Consider the following 16,309-nt stretch of genomic DNA (forward strand, 5'->3'; position numbering starts at 1 on the left):
ATAACACATATAGACATTTCTGATACAATTCAAATGTACAAGTAATATATAAGTTGGGCATTATATTGTTCATCTTTGTTTAACAACGGGACAATTAAACGAATACATTAAAATAATTTTGTTCCTTTTTAGCCGAACATAAAGCGAGTCTTGTGGATTCCAAGATATTATGTCGCCTCTTATTTTACATTTCATTTAAGAGAATAATCTAGATTTAGTTTCTCGAGAAATATCTGCATTTAAAAGAAAAATAATATAAACGTGTTATTTACTTTTCTCATCAGACTTTTATTATTATTTCCCTACCTGTCGATGGTGTAATGTCAAATTATTATTATATAATTATATATCATCGTTAATGGTATTATAAATACATATATATGTAGTATTGATATATATCATTTTTATTTATATCTTTCTTTTATATATATATATACTTTTGATTGACAATCAAAAGATTAGAGAAATTATTAGAAAATTACAATAGAATATTTTATTTTAATTCTGATCATTTTCTTTTAGCGAAAATATTAAGATAATTATATTTATTATAGAGTTTTTCAATTTCTGATATATGTTTTTATATTTTAATCCTAAATTTGATTAAAATTTATTGTACCCAAATTAATTAAAAGAAAAATGTAATTTTATTCTTTTAGCTTAAAAAATGTTTTTTTTATTGCTAACAACTCTAAAATTAATATTACAATTTTTGCTAAGAAAAAAAATCGATTCCAAATTAATTAAAGAATCATTAAGAAATAATGCGATAAAAACAAGATATAATATTTATATATGAAAAAAAATTATCACAAATTCTTAGAAAAATTCAACTTTGTTCCATAAATATATATCATTAAATAAGTTGAATCGCTAATTATTATTTTTGAGATGTTATTTTTTAATCTGATGCCAGTCATATTCTTGTCAAACGCAAGAAATATATTATTCCGAGTGCATTTGATGACATTACAAAAATTTCAGTGCACTTAATTCATTAATCAATTAGAAGAAATTTTTATGCCAACTCCCACATGAGGTGCGTTCGGAAATCCTACTCGTAGGGTAGAATAGCATTGAAGTAACCAATCAGGACAAAGAAATCGTTGCTCTCTTTTATTCTGATTTGTCAATTAAATTGCTAGTTTATCTTAGAATAGGATTTCCGAACACATCCCTTGTCGCGTCTTTGACAGTATCTCGCCGGTGTTAATCACAATGAATTTGATATGAATTGAACAAAAATAGAAGTTTCTCTTTCTCTCTTCTTATTACTTTTACGTGCTCTCTCTAATTATCTTCCATTGATATTTATTTCAAGTTATCTTCTTGAATGTGATCTTTAACATGATGACAATTTACTTATATGCTCGAGATATTCCTGTTTCATGTTTGTCTGGTTATTCTGTGTGACATAACAACGAGTGTTATATCAATATAACATTACTTTTGTTTATATGTCGTTATATCTGACATAGGTACGTTAAAATGTTATTTTAATGTATTTTGATAATCGTACATTTATTCTTTGCTTTTTACACATTTGTGAATATATTTACGATTAACGTTAATTTTTTAACAGCGTTAAATTTTTGTATTTTAGCAAAATGAGTTCCAGTACTCTTACTACAAGAGCAGAGCAATACTTTTACAATATTAATCCTATTGCTCAGAGGATTGGCGAAGATATAATCGCAACAAAGGAAGCTTACGAGGGGCTATGGAACACCTTAAGCACAGCAGAGCGCAATCAAGCTATCAATGAAACTATAATCCAGCCTGAGGTAGCTTTAAAGTATACCTTGAAGAAGGTCGAGTTGACCAAAGAATTACCAGAGTGGTATCCAAAACTGTGCATACAGACTGGAATGAAATATGTCATAGATGAAACTGGTTCTGTGAGTAGCAATAATGCGTATGCAAATATAGAACAAATATAGACCAAATTGACATTATTTATTTCTCATTACATTACAGACATTACGATGGCGAGACGAGCACTCTGCGCCATTTTCATTTATGACTCAATCACAGATGAATCTTAGTATTATAGATTCTAATGAAGATGTGAAAAATAAATCGTTGAGGACCCAGTTTGGAGAATCACCACATTTTTCCAGTCCTGTCAAGACACAAAGAAACAATCCTTGTTCAATGAATGACAGTTACAACTCTGCGCATCAAATCAGCTGTTATCAGTCAGATTCTTTTACCAGCAGCCTATTCGAAAACGATCAATGTAGCGACTTATTGACAAACAGAATTGATAACGAACATTCAGATAGTTTATTTGCTAAATTGATCAATAAGACTTCTTTGTTGAAATTACAAAGCAATGTCGAGGATGATATGGAGAGTTTGGTAAGGGAGAGAGATTCTGATACAGATAAAAGTCAATCGAATACCGTAGTGATATCGCTAACAAAGTCGAGCGATATAAACGAGTCAACCGCTCTGTTAGAGACACCTAGTTCCTACAGCAGCTTTCAGTCATCTCAATTAAATCAGGAAGAGGATGAGAGAAGTATACCAAAGACTGGATTTGAGTTTCTTGATAATTGGTAAATCCATTCCATTGTAAGTAACTCAATTTTCTCTGCATGCGCTTTTATTATATAAAAGATATTTCCATAATATTCTAGAAATATAAGGTAGATACATATATACAAATATTTGAGCAATGTGTGTGATCTGATTATTTTCATTGCTGTGTGTTTTATAAAAATGTTTATATGAATGTATGCGTAAAAGTCAGAGAATATTTATGTAGGAGAAGATAGAATATTTTTTACAGTATCGCACATGATACATTTTAACAAGATCTTTTTTATATGTTTATTTTTATAACTTTATTTTATTTATACTATATATTACCAGATTACCATTTATATAACAGATGACATAAAGAATTAAATAATCTTCAAAGGCTGAAAACAATAATTTTCAGAAAAATATATGTTTTATGATCTTTCATAAAATCTAAACCCACCGAGATTTTGATAGATGCAATTATATATACACATATCTAGTATAAGAATAGATATCGAACAAAATGTAATCAATTTAAATTTGTTTATACTTCTTTTATGATATTGTATTTTATACTATTAATATTTCATATATTTCATATATACTTACGAACAAATAAATATGCTTAATATACTAATAATCGATTGTATATCAGTATATATGATGTATATCACATGATTACGCGCGATAACTTTTCTTTCATATATTACTATATTTCCATAATATATGTCTGTTAATTATATCACATATTCGCTTTTCTCAAAAATTTCTCAGACGCAACTAATCGGCGTCATTTTCAAACGAAACAGTTTCGAACTCTCAATCATTTTCAAGAAGATTCGCTTGATTGAAACTTTTCTGTTCAGGTAGTCCAGAATCCAGACAACCAAACTAGAAATATCAGATTAATAAGAAAAATTCTTTTTTTTGTTTGTTAATATAAAAAAGCGAACAAATATTTGGCCAGCTTGAATTTGCGATACGTATAAAAGAAATGAGATAAACCGATAAAAGATATTTTAGATTTGTGTCATTCTTTGTACATTGTATCACGATCGATATATGTTATACCTTCTGTGCTAGGTGACTGTATGATCGTTATATTTTCATCACCGCTGCCATCCTGAGCGATTTCGGAGGTCCGATAATATCCAAGCACATTTCTTCTCGCTTCGGAGAGCGAACAAATCCCTCGTAAATCCGTCGTCTTCATTATTCGTCTGGCCTCTGATTTCCTCTCGAAGGGTGACATCAGTATCAGATGCCGCTTCGATGATGTCCGAACTGAGACTTAAAAAAAATCAATGGCAATGATTTCGAAATCAATTTTGAATTTCAAAGTTGCATTGAATATAACAAAAATATAGCAAAGGTCTCTTTTTTGTTATTCTGCATTAATTATAACTTCTATCTATACTTCTTCTATCTATTCTTTCTATTCTGCTCACCATTTGTATCGATTTTATCTCCTGATGCACCCTTACATATGTTTTTCGATTCCTTCGATGGTCTGTCAGTCAAGGCGGATAAACTTCTCGAAGCCATGGCTGGTTGTTGATTACCGTCATTGCATAACGATCCGCGAAAGACGTTCGGCAAGGATTTACCTTTCGGTTTCAACAGGGTGATTTGCGGAAAGCAAGAACCTGACATTAAAATGTTATTTTTATCGGAGAGTATTAAAGAAACGCGCTCTCTTTGCATCTTCTCCAACATACATTTCGCGGAAGTTGCAACAACTTTAGAACCGCCACATTTATCCTTTCTTTCTGTACGTCCTCTGGAAGGACTGCATTGCCCGTATCCCGAACATCTCTGTCCATCGAAGCAATCCTGGTCCTCGGAAGATATCGAACGCTTCTCATCGCCTGCTGTATTATTTCTGTATTGCTCCATAGCTTGTCGTTCCAGTTCCTGTGTAATATGATGACATGTATCAGTGCGAGATACGTTTTGTGAAAAATAGTTAAACGAAAATGAATGAAAAAAACGCATTTCTGCGCGAAATTAAATATCCAATCTTCGTCAAGATTGTGAAAGAGATTGGACCCCTTTTTTTTAAAACTATTTTTACAATCCTTAGATCCCTGTTAATCCTTTCTGATTCATCCATTTTTTTCGCAGACTAGTTACCACGAGATAAATATTCAAATTACCTGGTATTTGAGGGCTAGCGACTCTTCCGAGTTTCTGTATTGTTCCATCGCCTGCTGCTCGAGCTCGTCGTACCTGAAATAATTGGAAAAAAATGGTTATCAATGATTATCTTGAATTTTCAAACTAATTCGACAAAACTTTATTATACCTTTCCTCGAAGACGTTCTCCAGGGTCACTCCGCTCGAGGCATTCGCCAGGACGTCTCTGTAAAGCGGCCTCTTCGTCCTCCTGTTCCTCTCTTCGGCATTCGACGTCCTGCATCTCGAGTTGTCGCTGCCGAAAATTTTATTTCTCGATCTCGAAGTCTCGGACGATCTTTGTTGATTTTCAACGGAGGTTCTCCAGCTGGTGCCGGCTCCTCTGCAACATTCGTACTTTTCCTCAAAGCTGCGCAATTCGGAGACCAGGGCATTCACAGTCACCACCTCCTTTGATCCCCTCGTGCAACGATCCTTGTCGAACCACTGCACCTGGACGTTGCGACCAGAAGTTCTCAGACTCTGCTTGGACTCCAGGAGGAAGGGTTGCTGAGCGGTGTTCTTTGAACGTCGCGTCTTGATGTTATTTTTCGTCAATAGTATGAGGTTGTTGAAGTCGACCCCCTGATTCTTCCGCTTCGGCGTCGGTTCCTGATATAGCTCCATCGGTCGTTGATACACTGGTATAGATGTTGTTGGACTCGGTTGGGTACAGGGCAAAAATTTCTCGTATATCTGTAAATTATATAATACGCGACTTTGTCAGGATCTTTTATTAAATATATTGAATGATGAATATTATTTTTATCGAAAAGAATACCTGCAAGGGACGATGGACGATCGCAGCGTCGTGAATCGATCGCAGGGACGTGCAGATCGGCAGAGGTGACGCTGAAGAAGACGCTGTCAATTGCAATTGCACCGGTGGTGCGATCCTTTGGATCCATTCCTGAGGTGAACGGAACATGTTCGTTTCGGTCGCTGGTAGTATAGACATTCTAGTGTTCTATATATATAGAGAAATCGCAAAGAGTCAATTATATTGATACGAGATTTTATCCTCGACTCTTTATTTACCGGAAAAACGGTCGTTGCGATCTCATGTTGCGGTCTATTGTAAGGAAACAGGTCGGTCTGATAATTTCTGTCGTTCAGAGACGGAAAGTAACGTATCTGACAAGCTGCCCTGCGATTCTTATCACTATTATTCATGCTGTAGGTTGTTATTGAAGATAAATTCGATTTTGGAAAGAATTCTGGCACTTCGGCGCTTAAAACCGGAGGTGGTGGAGGAGGAGGTGGTGATTGCAACACTCTTCGCTGATACTCCGTTCTTAGGACCAGAGGCTGATACTGCAAGGTGCAGTAATATTGTTGTTGATTCCGGATGGCGGGCTGCGTTTGCCGTGCGATTCGTTGATGATTCCGCTGGTGTTGCTGTTGCGGTTGCTGAAACTTTTCAGAGTTCCATATATCGCGCACAGCATCGCTCCCGATGCGAGACTCCAGTTGCATCTCTGCAGCGGTTTCGACGGTGTATCGACGATGACGAGCGAACATTTCAATCGACTTTTCATGTCCTGACAACGCAATATATGCAATAGAAGAATGAAACTTTAATTTATAAAATTTAATTATAATAAAAACTTTAGACTTTTAGATAAAATAAATAAAGAAAAATATATGAGATAAGTAGGAGTTATATAATTTCTAATGCTTTTTCGACTTAAGGATGATGTATATATTACTTTTATATGGTTGTGAACTTTAAAAATATTGCTTACCATTATTGGTTTCCGATTTATGAATTGGAAGTAATTCGTCATGTAATCCAACTTTTTTGCTCTTCTTCGGACTGATCTTTTGACGTCGCCTTTTCGAGCTTTCGTTCCAATTCGATTGGAGACTCGAGCAAACAACTTCGTTTCCCTTCCTCAAGGTGTTACACTTCGGTATTGCTGAGCTTTGCATATTGAACATACTGTTAATGTGAGATATGAAAAATCTAGTCGCAATCAATCAATATTACGTACATATTTATATATATATATATATATATATATATATATATATATATACATATATTTTTGCATATGTGATATAAAATTCGAATGTCGCGTTGAAAAGTATTATAAACATTGAATAATTAATTACAATTTATATTATTATACTTCTCTCTCCAATTAATTTCTTAAATTCATTATTATTTATTATTCTTATTTTTATTGTCCCCTTATTATTATCGCATAGATAATACTATTAATTATTAAATGATATAATAATTGATTATTAAATAATTAATTTCGATATTTTTATCTCTGAAAATTTCTCGCGCGCAGATGGAGGGGGAGGAAGAGGAAGAAAAGAGAGAGGCTTATGGTTTATAAGAGTGAAATATAAAAATAATACGGAAGTGCTGAGGCGAACTAACGGTTCCCGATGCGATCGCGTGCAGTTCGGTGAGATTAACCGGGCGAAGTGTTCTTGAACTTCAGGAAGCATCCACGGTTCCACAGCCTCCGTAGTAGTTGAACGGAAGTGACGAGGCCCGCTACCCGACGATTTACCGTCGTCGTCCGGCCTGTACATTCCCTCGTGCTGCTCGTCGTACTCATAATTACCGTATTTCGCCAAGCGCGATTCAGAGATGACGTCTCGGACGAGTCTCGGACGATGATAATCACTATTTTCTTGGTACTTCGCGATTACCTCGCAACTCTGACATTAACGATAAGTTATCATTATGCCAGAATAGATTTCTCCTCCCTTCTTATCCCGAAGCTCTCAAGTATTACGGTAGTTTTTTCACCTTCAATCATTCGACAGTATATTTTTTATTATTTTATACGATATATATGAAATATATTTGTCAACTTAATTAATGAAGATGACAGATAATTGTCGAATAATTTCCCAATTTAATTAATGAAGAGGATAGAATACAGATATTATTTTTCTTATCTTCGATATATATAAATAAGTAGTGTGTAGAAAATTTACAATTTTTTTTTAAATATTCAAAATGTCATCAAATGATGATAGGGGTCAATACTGGTAAAAAAATATGGGTACTTTAGATATTTATCGGATACTCGAAAGAGAGTATCGAAAGTTGCGCGTCTCACTTGAATCCAGAGGGAATGATTTAACTTTCGGAAGGGATCCTCGGGATCGTAAGTCCAGACCTTGTCGGCGATCAGAGAGATATTTGCGTAAGCGCTATTCAGGATCTCGTCGTCGTATGACGGAAGTGGAGATATCATTATCTGTACATTATAACCGATCCATCAGATAATCCGATAGTCCGACACGAGAGGCCAATAAACTTTCGCGCTACGAGCTTCCTCTCGTGTTCCGTTCACAAATCGATCGAGAAATTCGGTCTCAAATTAATAAATACAATAAATAATAAGAATAAATATAATAATTAATATTTGATTAATATTATATATGCAATGAAATCGGTTTTGACAAAAGTATTTGGAGCCACGAGATAAGAGATGAAGATCGGTAGCTTGTTCACGATTTATCGACAATAGTATTATAGATAGTGAACTTTCTTCAGGTGCTATATTTATTTAATATATTTCATAATTGTAATTAAATTTAATATTTATAATTAAAAAAATACTTTTCAAAATTATGTGGTATAAAACAAAGGAAAATTATTTATGCTACAAAAACGAACTTCGAAGCAACTTGATGTATCAGAAAATTATATCGACGTATCTTAATTTAAGGGGACTGACAAGAAGATAAATAAAATGAAGATACACGGCAGTTTTTACAAATTTGTCATCTATTACGAATTATGGTCGATGATGATAAAGTAGCACGCATTCGCACTTTTTTGTACAAACTTTCTCACACGCGACAGTTTTATTTACAGGGTGAGACAGATCGCGGACAGACCTGTGTCATAATTTACAACGTAAACGTATCAAGCGAGTCGCTACTCTTGCGAAATTGCAAAAATTAGCGAAAGAGGAAAAATATCAGTCTGGTGGAGTCTGCGATAATAAGCAGGTACTCTCAGGAACGCTTCGACGGCGCCGCGTTATTGTCTCTCTAACGAATACGAATTATTGAGCACGAATCGACACGACGACATTACATTATATATCCAATATAATCCCGTCAGCGAGATAAGTTCCGTTATCTTTACGATTCGAGTAGTATCGATAATAGCGAAGTGGTTATTCCTTATAATGAGGGAAGACAAATTCTCTCTCTTTCTCTTCTCTCGGCAGACATTCTTCCAATCAAACCACATTGTTTTCAATCGAATGGCTAGGAGTGGCTATACTTCAACAAATTATGAATTTAACGATGAGTCCCGGATTGTTGAAATCAGATATTAAAATTATTATATAATTTCGGCAAATTTAATTTCGATTTATAGAAAAATTTTACATAATATGGTGTTAATTTATGGCATCGAAATTTAAACTCATCGAATTAGCATTTCTATTTATAAAATTGCAATACACAAGAAATGTTCACAACTATCACTAATCACTAATTTTTTTTATCCTTTATTTTTAACTTTTATTTATCTCTTATCTTGTTATTATCGAGAAATTAATTTTTTAAATATAATCATAAAATATAACACATGTTTGTGATTACATATAACAAAAATATATATAAAATTATATAAAGAATATATATGCTGCAAAATATATCGAAAATTTTCTCGTGTTACAATTAAATAAATAGAAGAACGTAATAGTTTTAATCTCTGATTTAAATGCTATTGAGGTAAGAGCGCATACACACACACACACACATACGCATGCATACATTTAGCCATTCAACCAATAATTACGACGTGTGCAACTGCATCGAATGTATATCTGGCACGGCTGTTTAGGATTTATGTATACAAGAGTCGCTAGTTAATTAGATTACCTCGATGCTTAGTCGCACATTTGTCCACCTCGTAATTAAAATAACATTCAACGTAAATTCGTGTTTCGTATTTAATATCGCGTACGATCGTTCGAAATGCATAAAATACAAATGTTTATTCCCGCATGTTTCCGTGTGAATTGAGCATCAATATTAATATTGTGCGTAATTTTTAAAATATTAATATTAAATAATATTAATTTTAATCTTAATTGCAATCGATATTATAATCATTATCGCAAGAGAAGTTTTGTGCAGTTCGACCGATCGTATAACCGAGGGATAGGAATTTTGCGAGCGAGTCGTTTTTTGATTAAAAACGTGTCATTCAATATTTACAAAAATTCGAAATAAAGAGTACGATAAAAAATAACGAGTCTTTCTCTCTCTCTTTCTTCGAGAAAAAGTACATTTTATGGCAAGATGATCGTGCGTTTATTAGCGCGGCACCTCGCTGCAACGTCATAAATATGTTGCAACGATTTTGTTCACCAACAACACTTAGAACCTACCTACACGTTTTAAAAAATCGGCACCTTTCTTAAACGCATTTTCGCAATGACTCGAGATCGCGATCATCCGAAGCCCCGATGCTGTGGATGTCGCGATTCATATATACTATTGTTATACAAATGTTCAACTAGTCAATTAAACAGCAACAATTCGACAACATTTCTACATCGTAGCTTTCGCATTTTTTTTCAGGGAAGGAGAATCTTTACAATCTCTCTCTTCTCCGAAACAATTTTCAAGATCACTAAACTATTAATTAGTTCACTAATAAATTGTCTTGGCACCGTCCCGGAATTATTTCAAACGTATTCCTCGGACGGTTTAGGGATATTCGCCGGTAGTCTAGGTACTCGGCTGGTGCTGTCCGGCAATTCGGCGATGTCGATGAAGACGCCGACGAGGCTCTCGAAGTTGGGTCTCCAGTTGAGCAGATAGTCCCAGCTAAGGGCGTCCTCGGCGGCGGTGGTGATAGTAGTAGTGGTGGTGGTGGTAGTGGTAGTAGGTGAACCATTGCTGGCATGGTTGCCATAGAGGAGACCACCCATGTGGGTCGACAGATCGTCGTCCGAGGCGACGAGGGTGCTGAGGGAGCCGCGGAACGAGCTGTCAAAGCCGTCATAGTTGCCGACAACGTTCGGCGGTAAAGGCGGCTTCGTCGACTGCGACGACTCGACGTTGCTCCTGCTTCCCTGGGGTCCGCTGCCCTCGTCGTCCTGCTTGGCGAACAGGTTGTTGGACCGCTTGTCACCTACCAGCGAGCCGTTGTCGTATTCGATCTCGGAGCACGTGAAGCTGTCGTTGCCGCTCTCGTCGGTGGTCGAGGAATTTCGTCGCTCGAGTCTCTCCGCGGGTGGCGTATGACGTCGATGATGGTGCAGGGGTCCGTGAGCGGGTGGACCCCTCGCTTCGCTGGAGGAGCTCACGGCGTCCAGGGTGGAGACCAGACTGGACGTTCTCGGACGAGAATTCAATCGCTCGATCTCCTCTGCGGTGAGACCCATCGGGCCTGATGATACGTTGTTCACCGAATTCTCGTTGTTGGACTGCGGAGCCTTCCTGCTGGCGGTCGAGCCCGACAGCTGACTCATGATGGGCGAGTTGAGGCTCCTCTCGCTGTTGGAATTCAACGCGTCTTTGCCGACGCCGCCGGACGAGGACGTGGTGGCTAGCAACGCGCTTTGCAGCGGCTTTCCGCTGATATCGTGAAGCGTAAGAATCCGCGGTTGTTGCGCGGATAATTCACTGCTGGGCGACAGTCTCGCCAATGGGGTACTTTGGAGTAGTTTCGGCGTCGGTCCAGGTGGTTGGTTCACGTTGGGCGGCGGCATAGCTCGCGGTGGAAAAGGTCCGGTATGGCGGTGTTGCTGCCCCGTGTGCTTATGGTGATTGCTATAATTACCTGCACGGGAAATTGTTAAACCGATTGCATAACACATTTCTTAATATATAAAAATTGAAGCTTTTAAAAAATTAGCAAACATTTTTGTATAATAAATTATTGTAGATTTAAAACTTAGATTTTATCATTTTTTTATATCTTGAGAAATCATCTATATTATATATCTTGAATTTTTTACTATCTCTCGTCAAAACTATAATTACAGTCTTCTCTTACCTAAAGGAGGTGGAGTGGCTTTGTACTTTCTCATGCCATCGCGATAGCCTTTATAATGATACACGATGTCAATGTCGCTGGGTGCAATCGAGCTGGCGTTCTCCAGGTCGTAGTGCTCCGGGATATCGGGTTCCGGATTATGCTCGTGCGAGTGCAGAGAGGTCTGAGTTGGGGGTGGCAAGGGCAGATGTTCGTCCCGGATTGGCGGTGACTTGGTGACCTCTCGCTCGATGATGTCGGGTCGTTGCGGTCGATGCTCAGTTGTAGCGTTGATCTCACGCTCCTTGTACTTTTTCGAGATTAACTCGGGTCCCATGTGGCCCACGCCACGCAAATCCGACGTATCTGAGATGTACGTGTTCTCGTGTCGCGACATGAGATTGTCGTTTCCGGCGCCGACCATCGAATTTCCGGTCATGATGGCGTTCGTGTTCTTGTTGACAACCGACGGCGCCGACTTTTCCTTATTTTGTCGGCGCAATCGGAATACTATGAAGCTTACCAGCATGGCGATTAGCAGAATGACGAAGAAGACGATGACCAGAGTGATGCCGATACTGAGAGGATCCGCGGTTGCGGCCGCATTGATGCCGATAGGTCCTCTACACCCGGTGCTCACTTTGCCATGATACAGTACATCTTTGAAGATGGAACCGGAGCCGTTGAACGGCTGCACCTCGTTGTTGATGGTAAAGTTAGCTAGACAACCCTCGAAGCCCCGAGCGTCAGCGCTATGAGCGTAATAGAGATCCCGGTTGACTCCGCCGATCGACAGGACAGACAAGTAGGGATCGAGAAAGTCGTGAACACCCGCCGAATCCAACTCGTCACCTGTCACGACACCGTCGACCAACAGTCTTAATCCTCCGGTATAGGCGTGGAGAGTCAGATTATGCCAGTGTCCATCGGCGAGCCCGCGCTCGATGTTGATTGACATGTTGACCGGTGAGCCGAGCAGAGAAGTGTAAATCAGCTGACCGTTATGAAGCTGAAGAATAGGATAGTCACGTCAATTATTGAGCCACAAGATAAAATTGGATTCTATTTATTTCTTTACATTTAACAATATTATTTATTTTATTAATTTATTTATATTCCGAGAAAATCAAGAAAAATAGAACAAGAAATTATTATAGAAAAAAGTGACAGTTAATAAAAATTCCTTGAGAATTGAGTGTTGTTAAAAATATAAATGTTTTTAATAATAAAAGATACATTTCAACATGTGTCTTACCTCTACGGATGTAAAATGTTTGTTGGTCGCGGCGTATATCAAGATGCCGTCAGGTTTTACAGTTCTGAACATCAGACCGATCGTCTTCAATGGAGAAGAATTTGTTATGAAGCTCGTGTCATCGCGTCTAACACGATTCGTATGCCATATTGTCGAACCACCATAGAGATACTCCAACAATTGCATTCTTTTATGTTTCTCCGAAATCTGTGTGTGAACAATAATGTTATCACTACAATGTTTTTAATTAATAAAAAAAAGAAATCAGCTGATAACTGTCAAAAATATTAATCGAGTTTAAGAAATTATAACATATTATTTAAAACATATTATTATTTTAATTTTTATAACATATTCTTATTTTAAAAATTTAATTAGCAAATTAACGCTTTAATATTTTTAATTAATATTTTTGATAGTTATCAGCTGATTTCTATCAAAAAATATTATTCGAGTTTAAAGTATTACAACATATTATTTATAACATTATTATATTTTAATTCTTATAACATATTTTTATATATTTTAAAATTTAATTAGCAAATTAACGCTTTAGTCAGCTGAGTTCTTAAAAAATATTAAAATAGCGTTAATTTGCTAATTTTTTAGAAAGAAATTTATAATGAATTTTATAACATTTACATACAAAAATTATAATTTAAATGTCTACTTAAATTACCTTAAACTCAATAAATCCTCCCTCGCTCAAGGTGACGGATTCCAAGGCGTTATGACAGTTGGGCGCTGTCAGGGATCCGCATTGACATGTCACCTGGTGCCACTTGTCGTAACATCGCGCGCCCACACCGCAGACGGAAGTGGTGTCTTTCTCGTCCCTTAGGCAAGGACTTCGCTGCGATCTGACGCACGTGGACTTAACGCCGCGCGACGCGACCGGATTCGTCAGATTCAGGGCCCTTCCGTTTATCGCCACAGAATGAATGCAACCCACAAAATCATCGGAATGCACCTGGCCGGGACGTTCTAGCACAGGATCGGCGTTCTCCAGACCACCCAGTAAAAGAGGGTTGTTGTTGAAGTTCAGGGTCCTGTAAATATATCCGATCATCAAGATCCTCGCACGTAAATTAATTTTGTAGCACATAAAGTGCTATTAAATATTGTATAGTCAAGAGAAATGTCTTTGAAGATATAATTTCTAATAATTATTTCTAGTATAGTATCATATAATCGAATTCTTTAATTTAAAATTCTTCATAATTTTATAATAATTAAAAATTTTATAGAGTAATAATAGATTCATTTTAATGATAGAGAACTTTTTGCTAAAACTAAAAGAAAAGTGCAATTTTTGCAAGACTATCATATAATTAATTCTCCTCGTTTTACAGCTTTATCAGTGAAGAATCATGAAAAACACTAACCCGGTCAGACCCACGTCGTCTGCGTAACAGGTACCGTCGCCAGGTTTACAATCGTCGCAGACATCACCGTGTTCCCTGCAAACGGACACGCTGAGCGAGACGACTCTGCCGTTTCTGGTGGCGGTGACCTTGCGCCACTCGCCGTCCGACACCGACTTCTCGGTCTTGATGGCGACGGTGGTGATCGCGCTTCTGGCACCGCCGTACGAGAAGACCACTCGACCGTCAATCAGCTCCAATACGACGAAGTCCGAGCGGCCGCCCGTCTGCGGCGCGTAATTGTACAGCAATAAAGCGTCCGACTTCGTGGTGGCGAATACGATAGTAATGTCGTTCGTGTTGGAGTCCAGAGCTGGGAACGTCATGTACGACAGCTCGTCGAAGCCGAAGGTCGAGCGCTCGCAATGTCGACCATAGCGACCTTCGGGACAGCTGCATCGATATCTGCGCGCGATAATTTTATTTTCATTTTTTTGTAATGTTATATAATACAATTAATATAATATAATTATATACTATAGTATACTATATTATATATTTATATATATGCAATATTTTAGTATAAATATATTTTAATTTCTTATTTTGCATAAAAATTTTCTCTTTATTTTCTCTTCAATTTTCTCGTTAATGGATATAACTAAAATATTATAATTATATGTAATCGAAGAATCAACGTACCCAGGTTTCTCGCCCACGCACAAACCACCGTACAAACAAGGATTCGGTCGACAAGAGTCGGTGACTGCCTCACAATGATTTCCCCTGTAGCCCGCTCGGCAGAGACAGAAAAAGCTGAAGCTATCTGGGCTGTTTCTACAGGATCCGCCGTTCCGACAGGGATTGCTAGCACATGCGTCGCCTCTTTCGAGCTCACACAGCTTGCCGTCGCGATCCATGGGACAAGTGCATTGGAAATCGTATCCCAAACGCCGGCATTGTCCTCCCTAAGGATAAAAAGAAGAGAATGTGTTATGCAAAAATTTTTAATTCTATCACGTATGTGTGTTAAATTCTATTCTACATTTTCTGGCGAAATAATTTTGTAATTTCGATCAATACTCACCAGCAAGCAGGGATTTGGCGAACATGGATCTTGCCTTCTCTCGCATTTGTCGCCGGTGAAGCCGTCCCGACACTTGCAGACCATCTCGTGCATCATTCTAGGTGATGTCAGGATCAGCGCCTGGCTGTCGGTGATTCTGGCATCGTCGTATATGGCCAATCGATCGCTGCAGCTGCCACCGTTCTCGCATGGCATGTTCTTGCACGGGGAATAGCCGATGGTGAACGTGCTATCTTCGAGTAGCGTCTGAATTTGATCCCGATTGCGCATCAACAGATCGGACACTTCGTACTTTGTACGATATCCTGAACAAAATAATGTTATCACTTTCTTATATCTATGCATATTATTATATAATACGATTAACACCGAATATAAAATATATAAATATCTTTTAATATATATTTAAATTATGATATCACAATTTATGTTTATTTACATCATATAATTAATAATATAACACTAATATACTAGATATGCACATATCTTTTGATATTCACATAATATACTCCAGTTTTTGATATACATTTATTTATAATATTTTTAGTTTACCTTGCGGAGATTCCACTGCCAAGTGGACATTCACATCCTGTCCGTTCTCACCGATGCTGAAAATGGTGAGTGTATCGCCGATTTCGATCTTCTCCTGCAGGAGATCCAAAAGGGCTCGGTAATATTGACTGAGAAAATCTTTTGCGGTCAGTTTGGAAATTTGCAGAGTTATGCTGTTCTCGATTGTGGCATTCGAGAAAAGCAGGAATTCGATCGTGACCTTGGAGACCACGTCAGGATGTCGTCCATCGTTGCCAGAGACGCTCAGCGAGTAGCCGATTTCTGCGCAAACACAATTAATATATCAGTAAAAAGATAATACTCAAAGATAGAGAGATTATTATTCGAGAAATCATCAATATTAACAA

The 16,309-nt window shown here is 37.3% G+C and overlaps 3 protein-coding genes across 6 annotated transcripts in view; 1 reads left to right on the forward strand and 2 right to left on the reverse strand.

The window, feature by feature from the left end:
* The first annotated feature begins 1,166 nt into the window (after nucleotides 1-1,166).
* On the forward strand, nucleotides 1,167-7,127 carry LOC145942623 (uncharacterized). 2 transcript variants are annotated; one of them, XM_083049535.1, is made up of 4 exons: nucleotides 1,167-1,478; nucleotides 1,604-1,898; nucleotides 1,978-2,577; nucleotides 7,005-7,127. In XM_083049535.1, the coding sequence occupies exons 2-3, from the start codon at nucleotides 1,608-1,610 to the stop codon at nucleotides 2,563-2,565; spliced, it is 879 nt and encodes a 292-aa protein (XP_082905661.1). In that variant the 5' UTR covers nucleotides 1,167-1,478; nucleotides 1,604-1,607; the 3' UTR covers nucleotides 2,566-2,577; nucleotides 7,005-7,127. The 2 variants fall into 2 exon arrangements, with proteins under 2 accessions (XP_082905661.1, XP_082905660.1); XM_083049534.1 differs by lacking the exon at nucleotides 7,005-7,127 and having other exon boundaries at nucleotides 1,978-3,013.
* LOC145942628 (uncharacterized) lies at nucleotides 3,191-8,195 on the reverse strand. Its single transcript, XM_083049542.1, has 11 exons — nucleotides 7,791-8,195; nucleotides 7,097-7,383; nucleotides 6,450-6,646; nucleotides 5,743-6,245; nucleotides 5,486-5,671; nucleotides 4,835-5,400; nucleotides 4,686-4,758; nucleotides 4,248-4,443; nucleotides 3,978-4,175; nucleotides 3,601-3,819; nucleotides 3,191-3,420 (listed from the first exon to the last, which is right to left on the reverse strand). The coding sequence occupies exons 1-11, from the start codon at nucleotides 7,926-7,928 to the stop codon at nucleotides 3,392-3,394; spliced, it is 2,592 nt and encodes an 863-aa protein (XP_082905668.1). The 5' UTR covers nucleotides 7,929-8,195; the 3' UTR covers nucleotides 3,191-3,391.
* A 233-nt stretch (nucleotides 8,196-8,428) lies between these two features.
* The window catches only part of Ft (cadherin-related tumor suppressor fat), a 96,261-nt gene continuing 88,380 nt past the window's right edge, over nucleotides 8,429-16,309 (reverse strand). For 2 of the 3 annotated variants that reach the window (XM_083049517.1, XM_083049516.1), the window contains 8 exons: nucleotides 15,942-16,223; nucleotides 15,390-15,694; nucleotides 15,005-15,270; nucleotides 14,324-14,767; nucleotides 13,618-13,987; nucleotides 12,939-13,145; nucleotides 11,705-12,692; nucleotides 8,429-11,488 (listed from right to left, as the gene is read on the reverse strand). In XM_083049517.1, the coding sequence (XP_082905643.1) occupies nucleotides 10,389-11,488; nucleotides 11,705-12,692; nucleotides 12,939-13,145; nucleotides 13,618-13,987; nucleotides 14,324-14,767; nucleotides 15,005-15,270; nucleotides 15,390-15,694; nucleotides 15,942-16,223 (3,962 nt within the window). In that variant the 3' untranslated portion in view covers nucleotides 8,429-10,388. The remainder of the gene's footprint in view (nucleotides 11,489-11,704; nucleotides 12,693-12,938; nucleotides 13,146-13,617; nucleotides 13,988-14,323; nucleotides 14,768-15,004; nucleotides 15,271-15,389; nucleotides 15,695-15,941; nucleotides 16,224-16,309) is intronic. The other variant, XM_083049518.1, reaches the window with a different exon arrangement.

Source organism: Prenolepis imparis, unplaced genomic scaffold (assembly GCF_030444845.1).
Source record: "Prenolepis imparis isolate NDT839.2.m4 unplaced genomic scaffold, iyPreImpa1.0 SCAF_11, whole genome shotgun sequence".
NCBI lineage: Eukaryota > Metazoa > Arthropoda > Insecta > Hymenoptera > Formicidae > Prenolepis > Prenolepis imparis.

Excerpts from the sequence above, each read along its gene's own strand:
- LOC145942623 (XM_083049535.1), top strand. The coding sequence starts at position 1,608 with ATGAGTTCCAGTACTCTTACTACAAGAGCAGAGCAATACTTTTACAAT. Across the intron at positions 1,899-1,977 it reads TCATAGATGAAACTGGTTCT|ACATTACGATGGCGAGACGA; the intron begins GTGAGTAGCAAT and ends ATTACATTACAG.
- LOC145942628 (XM_083049542.1), bottom strand. The coding sequence starts at position 7,928 with ATGATATCTCCACTTCCGTCATACGACGACGAGATCCTGAATAGCGCT. Across the intron at positions 5,672-5,742 it reads TCGCAACGACCGTTTTTCCG|AACACTAGAATGTCTATACT; the intron begins GTAAATAAAGAG and ends CTATATATATAG. Across the intron at positions 3,820-3,977 it reads AGATAAAATCGATACAAATG|TCTCAGTTCGGACATCATCG; the intron begins GTGAGCAGAATA and ends ATTTTTTTTAAG.